We start from the raw sequence: 14,801 nt of genomic DNA, 5'->3' as shown, positions 1-14,801 counted from the left end.
GTGTGTCTGTTTTGCGTGTGCATGCATGTGTTTTGGCTCAAGAATGATTTGGGTTTATAGACAGGGAAGTGGGATATTATCGATGATATTTTATACTTTAGAGGAAACTAAAAACTGAAAGGATTGGGGCTGAAGGATGTAGAGGGAAAAGGGTCAGAAGTGGTTATAGATAGGTGAGAGGAAGTAAAAATGTTTTTTATCGAAAAATATGAACGAAGAGTGGAAGGGAAACCGAAAATGATTGGAAAAAAAGCACTTCTGAGGCCCGCTGTAGCTAGCAGTAAGGTAACCAACCTGGCTTCTATCCAACCACTGCGATCCAGTGCCTCTCTTTCTCCTGACTTTGTAGTGGTCACTGGTCACATAAGAGAAAGGCCTGAACAGATGTCAAGGTTCAGCCAGGTTTGATTAGAGATGGGTAAAGGTCAAGTAGTTGTTCAAAGTGGAAGGAAATAGATAAAGCTTACCAAAGGGAACAGGAATAAGGGAAACAAAAAAGCTTGAATCCATACCCTCATTCTAAGGGTTCACTTGTCCTGTCTTGTTTGAGAGAGTGGGGGGGGGTCTCACAGGCTAACTCTATTTCCGTGTGTTGCTTTAGGTACAATTGATGGCTGTTTTAGGGGTTTGTATAAACATGTATTGTAATAGTACATATACTTGAATTAATAAATATGATACATCATAATAATGTGAATAGGAGACATTTCTAAACATGGAGCATCATCTTTTCCACACTGAAAGGAGAGAGAAGACTGAAGCGGCACAGAGCTGGTCTTTATGCTGTTCGACAGAGAGCAGGTCAGCCGTGTGCTGTGTGTCTCCACAGGAAGCAGACAGGGCTAGATTATCCCACAGAGTTCATCTGACAGCTCACCAAGATGACTGGCATGTTGATGCATGAACATGCCCGGCGGCAGGAAGCACATGGAGTAGCATGTTGAAGCTTCAAAGAACACTTCAAAAATGTGATCAAATGTTCCAACTGCACTAATTTGAGTATGATTGGGTTTGCGTGCTGATAGTATTTTCACTTTTTCAATAAATTGTGCTTATTGTTTTTTTTTGCTGCATTCCTCAGAGTGCGCAAAATGGAAAGATAGCCGAAACGATAAATATAAAACCCAAGCCCAAATAACTGGAATTACCCTTTAAAGAGGAAGTTGTAAAAGCAAGCAGCGCTGAGTTGTCAGGCCGGCAGAACGAGTGTAAAAGAGAGTGGGGGGAGAGAGACGGGCGCTAAAACCTCCCAGAGCTCGTTGCCGGGCTGACACGTCTCGCACACCGAAGTGCTTCTCCAAGCGTTTTTCAGCCCTCAGTCGTTAACCTTCTATTAACTCCTCCATCAATTGCCACTCATTCACACTCGCTCTGATTTCTCCCCTACTCGCTCACTCACTCCCTCACACACACAAATAGAGATTTTTACAAAAAGGTGTTTTTTTTCCCCTTTACTGAGACACTGGGGAGGTGTGTGTGTGTGTGTGTGTGTGTGTGTGTGTGTGTGTGTGTGTGTGTGTGTGTGTGTGTGTGTGTGTGTGTGTGTGTGTGTGTGTGTGTGTGTGTGTGTGTGTGTGTGTGTGTGTGTGTGTGTGTGTGTGTGTGTGTGTGTGTGTGTGTGTGTGTGTGTGTGTGTGTGTGTGTGTGGTGTGTGTGTGTGTGTGTGTGTGTGTGTGTGTGTGTGTGTGTGTGTGTGTGTGTGTGTGTGTGTGGTGTGTGTGTGTGTGTGTGTGTGGGGGGGGGGGGGGGTGTGTGTGTGGGGGGGGTGGGGGTGTGTGTGTGTGTGTGCGCTCAAGTTCCTGTGTGCAATTCCATCCTGAACTCCCCTCCAGCCACTGAGAACCTCAGCATTTCCTGTGTGTGTGTGAAGAGAAAAGAAAATGGTGTGTGTTGTTTTGAGTCGGTTTACAGCGTGCCGTTAGCCAACACAGGCCATGGCCCCGTCCTTAACGGCTCAGCCTCTGGTTGGCTTAAAGAAGATTAGAAATATAATTGGAGAGTTGCTCAGCGGAGCTGTGCGCTTTTTGCTGCTGTGTACTTTTTTTCTCGGTAAAGTTTTTGCACAGTTAGTAGTTTGCATTTTAACAATCTGTCTTTCTCTCCTTTTCCTTTTTTTCCCTCTATCGCCATCTTGCCTTTCACTTCTACCTGTCTGCCTCTTCCTACTTTCCCTTTGCACTCTGGTTCTGCAGGAATGTGCTGGTGAGCCTCTCTTCATGCTGTACTGCGCCATGAAGCAGCAAATGGAAAAGGGACCAATAGACTCGATCACAGGAGAGGCCCGCTACTCCCTCAGCGAAGACAAACTCATCAGGCAGCAGATTGACTACAAGACTTTGGTCAGTCCACAAACACATACTAGTGGACACAAAGACACTTTTGGTTTCAGAGGATAGAACATACAGTATAAAGTTTATACTGTACATCTCCTGTATTTATACGGAGCCAGGAAACTTTGAAAGTCTTACTTGCCAAGGACAATTCTGTTGTTGTTGGCAAGATTTGTAACCTACAACCCCACAAATGCTCCTTTGAGGCTCATGACACACATATCAATACGGAGAAAACATATTGTATCCATCAATTCAGATGAAACACCCTTTTAATAGTAATAAAGAGCTGTACGTGAACTGTTACCCAGTTGAGTATTGATTCTTAACTGCTGTATGAAGTGCTGGTTTGCAAAAATCATCGCAGGGTCACGCCCCCAATAAACAACCTTCCCAGTATGATGACTTCCATCTTAATGTGAAACGTTGCCCTCTGCCCTCCGGCCTGCAGACGCTGCACTGTGTGAACCCGGAGAACGAGAACGCTCCGGAGGTGACGGTGAAGAGCCTGAACTGTGACACCGTCACGCAGGTGAAGGAGAAGCTGCTGGATGCCGTGTACAAGGGAACACCGTACTCCCAGAGACCAAAGGCCTCCGACATGGATCTGGGTAAGGAGTGGGAACACTGCACAAGACTCACACACACACACACACACACACACTCCATCCACAGGTGCAGTACTACAGGGTGTAAAGAGGGAATCATTTCTAGAGCTCTCTGGAGCAGGAGGGGAGCTCTACAGAGAAGTGATTCTGTTAAAATAACTAAAGTGAGCAGCCAAATTAAGCATTACACGCATTTCAATGTAGTCAGACAGTTAACTTCACATTTTCTTATGATTCGGAAAGTTTTGATGAATGAATCCGTGACATCTATGTCCCACTTCTCTCTGTATTTCCTCACTTAAACGACACAACCTTACCTCCATCCTCTTTGTGTGACAGAATGGCGGCAGGGTAGGATGGCGCGCATCATCCTGCAGGACGAGGACGTCACCACTAAGATCGACAATGACTGGAAGAGGCTCAACACCCTGGCTCACTACCAGGTACTCCCGCACGACATCAATCCCATGGTTCTTAGTGTCTCGGTGGAACAACAACTCCTCATTGATTTGTTTGAGCATTATTACTGATTTGCAGTTGGTGTTATGGTTGTCTTTCTGTTAAGTATTTCTTAGTCTTTTGAATGTTTAATGTTGTAAATGTTATTTATTCACATCAGTCATTTAAAAAGATGTCTATTACACATCAAGATAAGATGTACTTTATTAATCCCACTTTTGGAAATTGTCGGTGCTCTTAGAACTAGCAGTGATGTAAATAAAGGTAGCACAGTGACTGTTTGTGTAATCTTGCTGCTTGATATTTTGTGCAGTCCTAACTTATCTTGAACTCCCTGTTCCAGGTGACAGATGGCTCCGTGATTGCCCTGGTGCCTAAACAGAACTCGGCCTACAACATCTCCAACTCCTCCACATTCACCAAGTCCCTCAGCAGATACGGTACGATAGAATGTGTTTGTTTGTGTGCCTTCATTTCAAAATATGTGCAAACACATTTCGAACATGACCAAAGTAAAAGCAAAATGCCTTACTTGTATTCAGATGAGTTCTGACTAAATGTGCGAAATATGATACTTCTGACAGGAAGAACATCTTTAGACATTAAAAAATATATTTATTTTGACATATGATCAAATCTCTTTCAAACCTGTTTAAGTGATTAAGTTCAAGAACTGTTGAACTACTTGTTTCACCCTTCTTTAAACAGTTTTTAGAAAGTATAACCCAGATTTAATGTAAACATTTAATTACATTTGACAGTGTACTACTACCATTTTGGTTATCCAGGCAACTTTTCAGCAAAAATTCCCATCTTTGCAATAAAACAGTTTCATGTTAATTCCCATAATGCACCCCGCAGAGGACGGGACGCATGACAGCTGTCAGCAGTACTACTTTGTGTCACTGCACAGTGACTTCCTGACTGACAATCCCTTCAAGTTCTGTCTGATGCTAATCGTAAATGCCGTTTCGGAGATGCTATAGTGTATGGTGTAGGAATAGATCCACGTTATTAAATGTACATAAATCAATATAAATTACCATACAAAACAACATACGTTTTCCACACCTTGTGATAGGCTGTACACGCCCAGAATGCATGAGAGCAGGATCAAGGTATAATGGTACCAATGCCGATCTGAGATGGATTATTGGCTCTACAGGTGTGAAACATGGATGTGTGAAGTGAAGGAACCCGTTGCATTGTGGGTGATCCTTTCAAACTCAAACATGTGATTTAGCCAATGCTTTGTCCAATGCCAGGCAGAGTATATTTGAGACCATATACTGTATACTGTAGGCTAAAGTCATTACTCACAGCAGGAAGCCGTGTAGCTGTGAGGTCCAATGCTGTCAGGATAATGGGTTGTGAGGACGACAATCATGCAATCAAATGTATTAAAATGACATCAAATTGTTGGTTGACATTTTGGAAAAAGACGAGATTATGTCTAATAGTGATTATTTTTTACGCCAAAAAAGCCCAGTCCATTTAGTTGACCTCAGTTTCATTACTTTTTTCCATCCCTCTTTTATCCTCTCAATCCGTCTCTGGTGTACAGTAACTCTGTTCCTGAGTGTGTCCCCCATGACACACACACATAAATACTCACCAACACAGCCATCGCCCTCACTCGGTGCTTTCCTGGTTCACATTCTCTCCTGACATTTTGAACCTCTCTATCCTTTACTATTTTGTCGCCAGAATGACAAGCATTCAAACTGAGAACGTAATGCTCCGTGTCACAAAATAGGGGATCACTGTCCAACAAAGGGAGGGAGGGAGGGAGGCAGGGAGGGAGGGAGGGAGGAGGGAGAGTGACAGACACATTTATATTGGAAAGAAAGAGTGACGTGCATGTAGAAGGATCTGTAACCTTTTATGAATCGTTTTAACTTCATGCAGATATTCTCTCTGTAGGTACTTCAGACTTCTTATTCATGTATTTGTATACCTAGGTAGCTTAATTTACTAATATTTGTTTACTTTTTATGTTGAAATAGTGATTAAGACCAAATGAATTGTACTTTTACTAACTAGAGACCTAGCTATCGTTTGTTATGTGTTGTATCAAGTTATATTTATCTAAAACACCCTTACGTCTCAGCTAGAGGTTCAAGGCAACAGCAAGCATTAATGAAGGCCGTGGCCGTTTCTCAATGTCGAGTAGAGCTGCTGCAGAGCCACTATGTCCAGTATACTACGTCATGTGTGTCATACTATGTCAAGCAGCTCTACTCGACATTGAGAAACGGCCACTGTCTCGGAGTCTACGTGTGATTTCTGAAGGTTCTTATCTTATCTATTATTGGTCAATGCCAATCAATATTACAAAAAGAGCTTTATGTCAGAAAACCTTGAACTTTGAACTTTAATTTCTATATTTACCTCCTTATTCCTGGATGCAAAATATGTATACAATTATTTGTAAGAAAACACCAGATTTGTGTCTTTCTTGTTTTTTTGGCCCTTTTCCTCAACTCTTCTCTGTCTCCTCTGTCTCCAGAGAGCATGCTGAGGACTGCCAGCAGTCCAGACAGCCTGCGCTCCCGGACCCCGATGATCACCCCCGACCTGGAGAGCGGCACCAAGCTGTGGCACCTGGTGAAGAACCACGACCACTCAGACCAGAGGGAAGGAGACAGGGGGAGCAAGATGGTCTCTGAGATCTACCTAACCAGACTGCTGGCCACAAAGGTATCCAGAAACACACACACACACTTACTCACCTTAATCCATGTAGCCCACTTCCACCAGCAGCCTCCACCCCTGACCTTTCGTGTGGTGGTGGTCTCAGAGCTCATTAACATTTTGCATAACCTTTTGCACAAAGACACACATATGCACAGGAATTAGTGTGTGTGTGTGTGTGTGTCTTAATTAGGAGGTTGACCTTTGGCTATTGAGCTGTTTGTCCGGTGTTACTGGGCCCTCTGTTGGTGGCCTCAGGGCTTTCAGGCCCGGGCTTTTACCCCGAGATCATCACTCATCAAATTCCTGCATGTCCTCCAGACCACACTGTGGAACCGGCTCAGGGTGTAATGCAGTGCGTGTGTTCAGATGATGATCTGAAAGGTTATTTGGAGGCTTGTGATGTCCTGGAGAAACCTCCCTTAGTGTGTTGTTAACCACAGTTGAGTGACTGTTTTAAAGTGTTGTGGAACAGCTTTTGCAACCCTGAGACCATTTCATATTCTGGGACTGTTGAAGCTGGTACAATGTTTACCAGAGCTGTTGAGAGCAATTAAGAGTCTTCAGAATGTTTTGAAACCGGTTGTCTAGGTTATTGTGTGTTTATGGTCTGCTACACAAATGTCCGATAAACAAGTTGTGGCTGTACATATTTTACATTTGCCCATATTAATATCTTGATTATATTTGTAAGAATGAGATTAAGCATTAAGAAAGTCATTCATTAATATGCCTAGGTGGTTTTTAATCCTTCAGAATCCATTATTGCCATTAAAGTTTTTAGATGATTAACTTCAACTGCACTTTAGAACCAACTGAAGAAAGCTTACCAACAGGAGAGGAGTTTAGATTTAGTGTGCTCAACATAAAGTTCACAGCTCTTACTTTAAGTTAACACTGATTCGCCTTATGTGCAGAATACACAGGAGCTCCATCTGTTTTGTTTCATGCGCACACAACGTGCAGTAGTCTTATCGTAGTGCATGCCGTTATTCAGCCCACCTAATCTTTCTTCTTCCTGGAATGTGCACTCATTAGACTAGATTTCCATTGTATTGACTTCAGGTAGAAAAGTGCAAGGTTAGCAGCTTCAATGCATCCTCGATTGGGAAAGATTAACATGCAAGCCAGGGGGAGACAACTTAGAGCGCTGCAGTTTGTTCTTATTTATTAGCCCCCACAGCTCTTGAAAGCTGATGTGTGGAGGACAAAACTGCATATTCCACTTCTTGCTGGTTTAAATAGGGTTTGCAAAAGGTTGAAGATGGGAAATAATGCGCTGAACACTTTTGGGAAATATCAAATCGTTTCAACTCCAGAGGAATTTGAGTTGTGTGATATGGTAAAAAAAACTTTGCAAAAAGGCTTTAGGCTGAACTCACATTGGGCCCCGTCCTAAACACTGTAAAGAACACTCAGCACCATCACAGACTCTCAGAAAGTTGGAGAACTAACAGCGAAGCACTGTCATTCTCAAACATCGCCTCCAGCCAGACCAGGAATATTCACGAGAAAACGATAAGATAAGATGGACTTTTATTAATCCCTCGTGGGGAAATTGTTTCTCTGCATTTGACCCATCCTAGTGTTAGGAGCAGTGTGCTGCCATTTTGAATGGCGCCCGGGGAGCAGTGTAGGGAACGGTGCCTTGCTCAGGGACACCTCGGTAGCACTTGGTCTTGCCGGGACTTGAACTGGTGACCTTCCAGTTACCAAGTCAAGTCCCTATCGACTTCACCACCACGAACGTTTTATTTTGTCCTTTTTGTCTCACATATGCCGGTATTGCTGTTAGTTTTTATCCAACATTGTTACCATAATGACATTACGTGGGCTGGTTTATTTTAAGATGGTTCACCATGTCTCTGGATTTGAACATAGAAGAAACTTAAATCAAACAGATCAATCCTTTTGTAACTTACGAAGCCGTTGTCTGTTCTTCTGCTCAGGGTACGCTCCAGAAGTTTGTGGATGACCTGTTCGAGACCATCTTCAGCACGGCGCACCGAGGAAGCGCCCTGCCTCTCGCCATCAAGTACATGTTTGACTTCCTGGACGAGCAGGCAGACAAACACTCCATATCAGACTCTGATGTGCGGCACACTTGGAAGAGCAATTGGTGAGTCCATGTGCTGAGTGGTGCGTTGTTAGGAGGGTTTGGTAGCCACTTTGTGTCTTGTTAGTGTTGTGAAAAACTTGCTGTGGTATGAAAATATGTTTGACTGTAAGCCAGCAAATATGCAACGAATTACAGCGTTGGTGCAAATTGTGCAGTTACTTTTTCTCTTGCCTCGGGTATTTCATCACTAAGAGTCTGCATGCAGGGTTATTTGCTGCTCTCCTTCTAACTGTGCAACTTGTCTCCCTCCCCTTCCACCTTTTCTTTTCATTCTTCCAGTCTTCCACTGCGGTTCTGGGTGAACGTGATCAAAAACCCCCAGTTTGTCTTTGACATCCATAAGAACAGCATCACAGACGCCTGCCTGTCTGTGGTGGCTCAGACCTTCATGGACTCCTGTTCAACATCAGAGCACAAACTAGGGAAGGACTCGCCTTCTAACAAGCTGCTCTACGCTAAAGACATCCCCAACTATAAGAACTGGGTCGAGAGGTAAGGCAGCAACTGTTCGATGTGTGTCCTAAATTCTGCTTTAAATCAGATCTGTCAATTCTAAGCTGTGTTTTTTTCTTCTCCAGGTACTACTCTGACATCTCCAGGATGCCGGTCATCAGTGACCAGGACATGAGTGCGTACCTGGCGGAGCAGTCGCGCCTGCACGCCAACCAGTTCAACAGCATGTCGGCCCTCAACGAGATCTACTCCTACATTGTCAAGTACAAGGATGAGGTGAGCTCAGAGTTTCAGTTTAGTGAGACTTAGGGTTTGTTAGTGCCTTGAGTGTTTTCAGCTAACCTGGAGGTTACTCCTGAAAAAGCTAAGATTATTGTGATTGTTGTCATGTATTCATTATTCTTTCTACAAACAAAGAATAATTTACCCCTGGGATGTTTCGGTTTCTATTCTTCAACAAAGGACTGTTTTACATGTGTCCTATTAAATGCCTTATAACTAGCCTAGCCAAAAATCTACAGCCAGCATTTTTTTTAAAGTATCAAAAAGCGTGTGTTTCAAAAAGCACCCGAGTAGTTATTTTTGCTGGACAGATGGAATAAGTGTTGAGGAAAGGTAGATTACACTGAATTGACCACCTAAGAGCCTGTTTTTGTAGGCTACAGGTAGTTCCTCCCCCTTATTTCTTTCAGCCGCTTATTGTCCGTGCTTGACTTTATTTGAATACAAGCTTTTATATTTACAGAATATACCCATTTGACATTGCAAGGTGGTATGTTGCTGTCCTCTCTCAGTCTTGTTTGGGGAACCCACTCCACATTTTGAAAGCAAAAGCGGCTCACTGTGACATTGACTGACCTCCTCCTCCCTCTGTCCTCAGATCTTGTCGGCTCTGGAGCAGGACGAGCAGGCGAGGCGACAGAGACTGAGGAGCAAGCTGGAGCAGGTCATCGACACAATGGCCCTGAGCAGCTGAGGGACCATCCTACACCTCCATCTCCTCCTTCTCTTCACTCCTCCTCTCCATCTGTGTCTCTCCCTCGCTCCTCTCAACCAGACAACAAACAAAACTCCAACCCCCAACAATACGACAGACGAACTGCAAAAGGACTGACGCAGAATACTGCAAAATGGGGGGGGTTCGGCAGAGATGGGCGGACCTGTGTACGCTTACATGTGTCTGTGTGTGTTTGTCTGCAGCCCCATACAGCGTGTGGGCTCGTGTCTGTGTGAGAGACTGGGACACCAGACGTTTTCACACACGCATACATGGAGAAACATGTCAACTGACAGCATTTGATTATTGTGGATATTGGTGTTTGTCGTTTGCTTGATTTTGATTTCTGGAGTTTTGTCGTGATGAAGCGATGGTCAGGAAAGAAACAATGAAAGCCCGGAAAGGAACTCCATTTATGGCACCACTCGCAGGACGGACCAATCTGTGATGAGCCAATGGAGAAAGGCTCTCTAGGTCATGTGAATCCAACGTGTCACAGTTTTAAAGGATGTTAGATTTTTCTCTTTTTCGTTTTTGTATAGATGTAATCAACTGCCCACTCTCTGATCTCTCGCCACTTGTATTACTGCTGAATTTGCACAATTTACAGAAACGTTACAAAGGAAGACGATATAGATATTATATATAAATACAGCTACCTTTTTAAAGAAAGAATAGGGAGAAAAACATTTTTGTTGTTTTTTTTCTCATTTTAAACCAACTAACAGAATAAAAATAAGAACAATAGAACATGATTTGATATTTCAAGTACAAAAGAAAAAACAACATAGACAAAAAAAACTACGAAAAAGAAACAAAAAAGTCGTACTGTGCCATGTTTTCTTTGAATGTTGTTTAGTGCAAAGACATTTTGTTGGATGGAATATGCTACCGTATGATTTTAAATATGAACATGCCTAGTGACTGAAATGAATTGTTTGAGTAATGACGCTTCAAAAGATCCTTGTTGAAAATGACGTGAAAGGACACAGAGATGTCGGTCTTCTCGAGTTAGGACAGTTCACGGCGGCGATATCATGAAGATGCTGTTGTTTTGAATTCTATCAGTGCAATCGTTTGGTTTCAGAGAAACATGAAATATACTCACAGGATTGTTGCGTTCTCATGGCCACGTTAGTATCCAGCGCCACAGCTGGTTCTCTAAGGGGGAAGACGTGACAGGAGAGTGGATCGTGTTTTAGTAACTGAATAATGAAGTAGCTACATTGCACTACCTGATATATTTCCATTTCCCCCAATACCACATAGGCACCATATCTAACCATGAGGATTCGACAGGACCCCCGTTTGTGTAACCCACCCATGAAGGGTCATGCATTATCCAATAGTCCTGTTTACGTCTTTACAGAAGCAACAATGAGGTCAGGTAGAGCTCAGACCCTCAGTGGTGAAACAAAGTGTGGAGAGCTGTCTTCAGCCGCTTTTTTTTCAATGTTAATACCCATAAAGAGGGACTTGGAAAATATATACTGAGTGTTTCTCTCCACCTCTAACCTATCAACTTGAGACAGGGGTTTTAGCTTTTTTTTTCATAGTGGGGGGTATAGGAAGATACGGAGGTGAGACGCCTCTGTTCATTAGCTCCACAAAGCTGAGTAATCCTCCCCTTAGCCTGCAGCTCTTGTTTCAGAACTAGCCTTTTGCCATGTGTGGCTTAAGCCCCCTTTTTTTTTTATTACTGCTCTCTTAAGAACATTTCTCTGTTTCTCTTTTTTTGAAGTCAGGGTTATTGACTTGGTGGTGAGAAATGCTATTCATTTTTTTGTCTGCTTGCCGAAAAACCAAACTGGTCTGTAAAATGTTTTCGTTGTTTTCATTTGTAAATTGTATACTTTTTCATAATGAACAGAAGCTGTTTGCCATTTTTTCGTAATCAGGTTGTTTTTTTCGTCTTTTTCTTTTGAACATGTAAATTGAACATTTGACGGTGTCACAGAAGACAACATGTTTGCTTTGGTTTGCCTGACATTGAAGTACTTGACCGAACTCAAGGTTTATTTCCCTGATCTTAAGGATCAAAATGAAATTGTTGCATCAGATGAGCATCTGTGTCTTTGTGATAGAAATGTGACTTGCTGCTTTAACTCTTGTACCTTGTTTTTCTATCAAACATTAGGGCTGTCATTTTGTGCTGATCATAAATGCTGTCCCTTTCTATTTTTACGCCAGGTCTTTGAAAAAAATCTCTCATATCCACGAAAAGTGAGCACAGCTCCCAGATTAATGTCAACCGCACCATTTTGTTTACATACTTAGATGTGACATTACTTTCTACTGCTGCAGCTACATGTGAGCCTAATCAACTGGATACCTGTAGGGACTCAATAGTTCACTCTATACCTACCGAATATATCTTGAGGGACCACTCGGCCCATCTTAGTTGTTCAGTTGATAATGGTGGCTAGACTATTACATAATATCTGTTAAAATCATGAATATTGAAGAGTACTGCAAAACCTCAAACAAACATTTAAAAAACATGTTTTGTTCTTGTGCCGTATACAGCTGAGGTTTTGCTGCAGTCGTACATGTGATGCTCTTACAGTAGATTGCATCACAAGAGCTCTGTAGTGCTTTACCAGCACTATGTACAGTAGGGATACATCCACCTGCTGTGTCTGGTCGATGATCCATCAGGCTTTATTTTCAGGACACTTGAACATTCTCAAATCATTCTCAGGTTCGTGGTTCACTTGTGTCGTATTTTGGTTGTAATTTGGTTGATTAAATGAGTGCTGCGAGAGTTGGCTTATCGTTTGCATGGCTACTTGCCTTTTTAAACAAAGTGTGAGAGAAACGTACCAGTCACCATTCTTTATCCTTCGTTTTGCACAGTTTGGTGTGATAATTGGCTCGTATTTAGTGTTGTGGTGGAGGTGGTATACAGCATGTCAGTTTTAGAGTGTCAGGAGGAGGCATCAGGTGACTTAAAACGTGGACAACATGACGACTGCAGTTTGACGGAGTTACTGGGTATTATGCTGTTTTTCTGTCAAAATGAACACATGGCTTCAGTATGAGCCAGCACATACTCATGTATCTCATGTTTCATTCTCAGCTCTAAAGACATGCTTGGTCATACTTTTGCCTTCCCACAAAAAAAAAACATAGTTGAATCAAATGCAAGTCCTGGCACCATTCTGTTTTCAGTTTTATTTTCAGGCTTTCTTCCGATACTGGAGAATTCAGTGGTTTTTCTTTTTTTTATTATTATTAATGAAAGTTACATCAAATTCAAGGAAACACAAGGCAAATGAATTTCAGGCAAAGGAATTTTAATACTACAATAACTCTGATACATTGTTAGAGTTTCTGACTTGAAGCGACTGTCACAAGTTTGCAGGTTAACATTCATTGTGTAAATATTCTGTTATTTCCTATTTTGCAGATTTACTACTTGTAAATAAACACGCATCAAGGAGAGATTAAACATTTTTTGCTAAATAAAATGTGGCTTGGGATTTCTATTTAATGTCATGTGTAGTTTTTATAGATGGATGGAGAAAGTGGTAAGTGTACATGTGTTATATATAGGTCCCAATGATAGCATGGATGTGTTGTACTGCAGCAGGGGTTCACGACGCCACACCACACGACTTCTTGCTATGTTCCAGACTGCTGTGAATCCACTATGTGTTAATGTTGTCTACCTGCAATGTCCTTTCCCCTCATTTTCATAGATTGTCCAATCACCTGTTCAAGGAAAGTGCAGCTATGTACTGTAAGAGGTGGTGTGTGTGTTTTTAATTTATACCTTCTTTAGATTATAATTGACTAACAACACAAAGACCAGGTCACACCACAAACGTGGCCCAGCAAGTATAAATCCACATGTCTTAAAAAAAGATGTTATTAAAGCTTGTTGATGTAAAGGCTACTCGGAAACCTCTTGAGCCCTCAGACTCATGTTCAACATCTTGAAGCCAGGAACATACAGGTGCTATAGTAGGCATCTTTAAAGGCCTTACACCTCGGACACTACACTAGTCCCAAAAGCTCTTTAATCTTCTTTTACTCACCCCTCATTAAAAAAAGAATAATTTAAAAAGGTTATCGAACATGAATATATGTTTGTCACAGAGCAAAATGTTCCCATAACAACAGGTAACAGGGATTGAGTCAATTACCAAGAATAAAGAAAGTTGCAATTTATTTACGCAAAGTTCTCAAATGGCTTCCTGTGAATCACACTTAAAACATTTTGAAAAGCTTCTGACCCAGAGAAACTCTCATCGTATCTGTACTAGTACTAGTGCTATCGATGCTCAGCCTGCATTAGCCTCTTAATGGGCTGTGTCATTTAGTATGAAAGAATACGATTCAAAAATGTGCACAGTCAAGAGAAACCTTCCTGTCAGCCTGCAGCATGATAGCTTCCCTCCTCGGTCTCCCCGCCTTTCATAACATGACCAGCATCATTAATCATTCTTATGGGAATGAGTGGCTGGTGGAGGTTTGTTCTCTGGAGGTGTTAATTTTAACACATTTACCCCCTAACCATACATCATGCTCGCACTGCCCTCAGCTTACATGGGCACTTAGATGGAAGAATGGTTCCGAGTGTATAATATAGTCGAGCGTCAGCTGGCTCAGATGGGCTAGGCCAGTGATTTTCATGGCAGGTATTGTTGCTGAACAAGAAAGCAAGGACCAACAGAAAGAGAGAGAGAAAGAAACCCAGACGAAAGCACATTGGAGTGAACCAGAACCACCTATTTGCAAGGCCTGCCTTAAAACATCAGCACTCCCCTCTCCCCACCCTCAGCAGATTCAATGAGCCCAGATAGACAGAAAATGTTATCGTTTGCACCATGTGTAACCAGCCGGGCTAATTCAATTAAAATTCCATCCAAGGAGGAACGCTGAAATTGCGTAATGGTCGTGGGAGCACTGAATCTCGTAATGATCCTGTCAAGAGGCAAATGATCTTGCAGTGCGAACATTATGATAAATTCCTTCCAAAGCACAAGTTAACCTTTTTTTCCTCCCCCACCCCCTCCTCTCTCATCCACCTCTCCATGCATTCAGAATTCTGGTGCCATAGTTAAAGCCATGATCTGTATTTGCCCCCTCCCATTTCCTCTTTAATCTCATTTAGTTACAATTGAAGAGGGCTCTGT

The 14,801-nt window shown here is 42.4% G+C and overlaps 1 protein-coding gene across 2 annotated transcripts in view; it reads left to right on the top strand.

The window, feature by feature from the left end:
• LOC117446307 (plexin-A1-like) overlaps positions 1-13,148 on the top strand; it is a 190,996-nt gene extending 177,848 nt beyond the window's left edge. For both annotated transcript variants that reach the window (XM_034082457.1, XM_034082456.1), the window contains exons 24-32: positions 2,193-2,339; positions 2,782-2,941; positions 3,278-3,381; positions 3,741-3,837; positions 5,907-6,097; positions 8,041-8,210; positions 8,490-8,702; positions 8,789-8,939; positions 9,544-13,148. In XM_034082457.1, coding sequence (XP_033938348.1) covers positions 2,193-2,339; positions 2,782-2,941; positions 3,278-3,381; positions 3,741-3,837; positions 5,907-6,097; positions 8,041-8,210; positions 8,490-8,702; positions 8,789-8,939; positions 9,544-9,639 — 1,329 coding nt within the window. In that variant the 3' untranslated portion in view covers positions 9,640-13,148. The remainder of the gene's footprint in view (positions 1-2,192; positions 2,340-2,781; positions 2,942-3,277; positions 3,382-3,740; positions 3,838-5,906; positions 6,098-8,040; positions 8,211-8,489; positions 8,703-8,788; positions 8,940-9,543) is intronic.
• The last annotated feature ends 1,653 nt before the right edge of the window (positions 13,149-14,801 follow it).

This window comes from Pseudochaenichthys georgianus, chromosome 5 (genome assembly GCF_902827115.2).
Source record: "Pseudochaenichthys georgianus chromosome 5, fPseGeo1.2, whole genome shotgun sequence".
Taxonomy (NCBI): domain Eukaryota; kingdom Metazoa; phylum Chordata; class Actinopteri; order Perciformes; family Channichthyidae; genus Pseudochaenichthys; species Pseudochaenichthys georgianus.
Note: the sequence above shows the minus strand (reverse complement) of the source record. Positions and strands in the feature narration are given on the sequence as shown.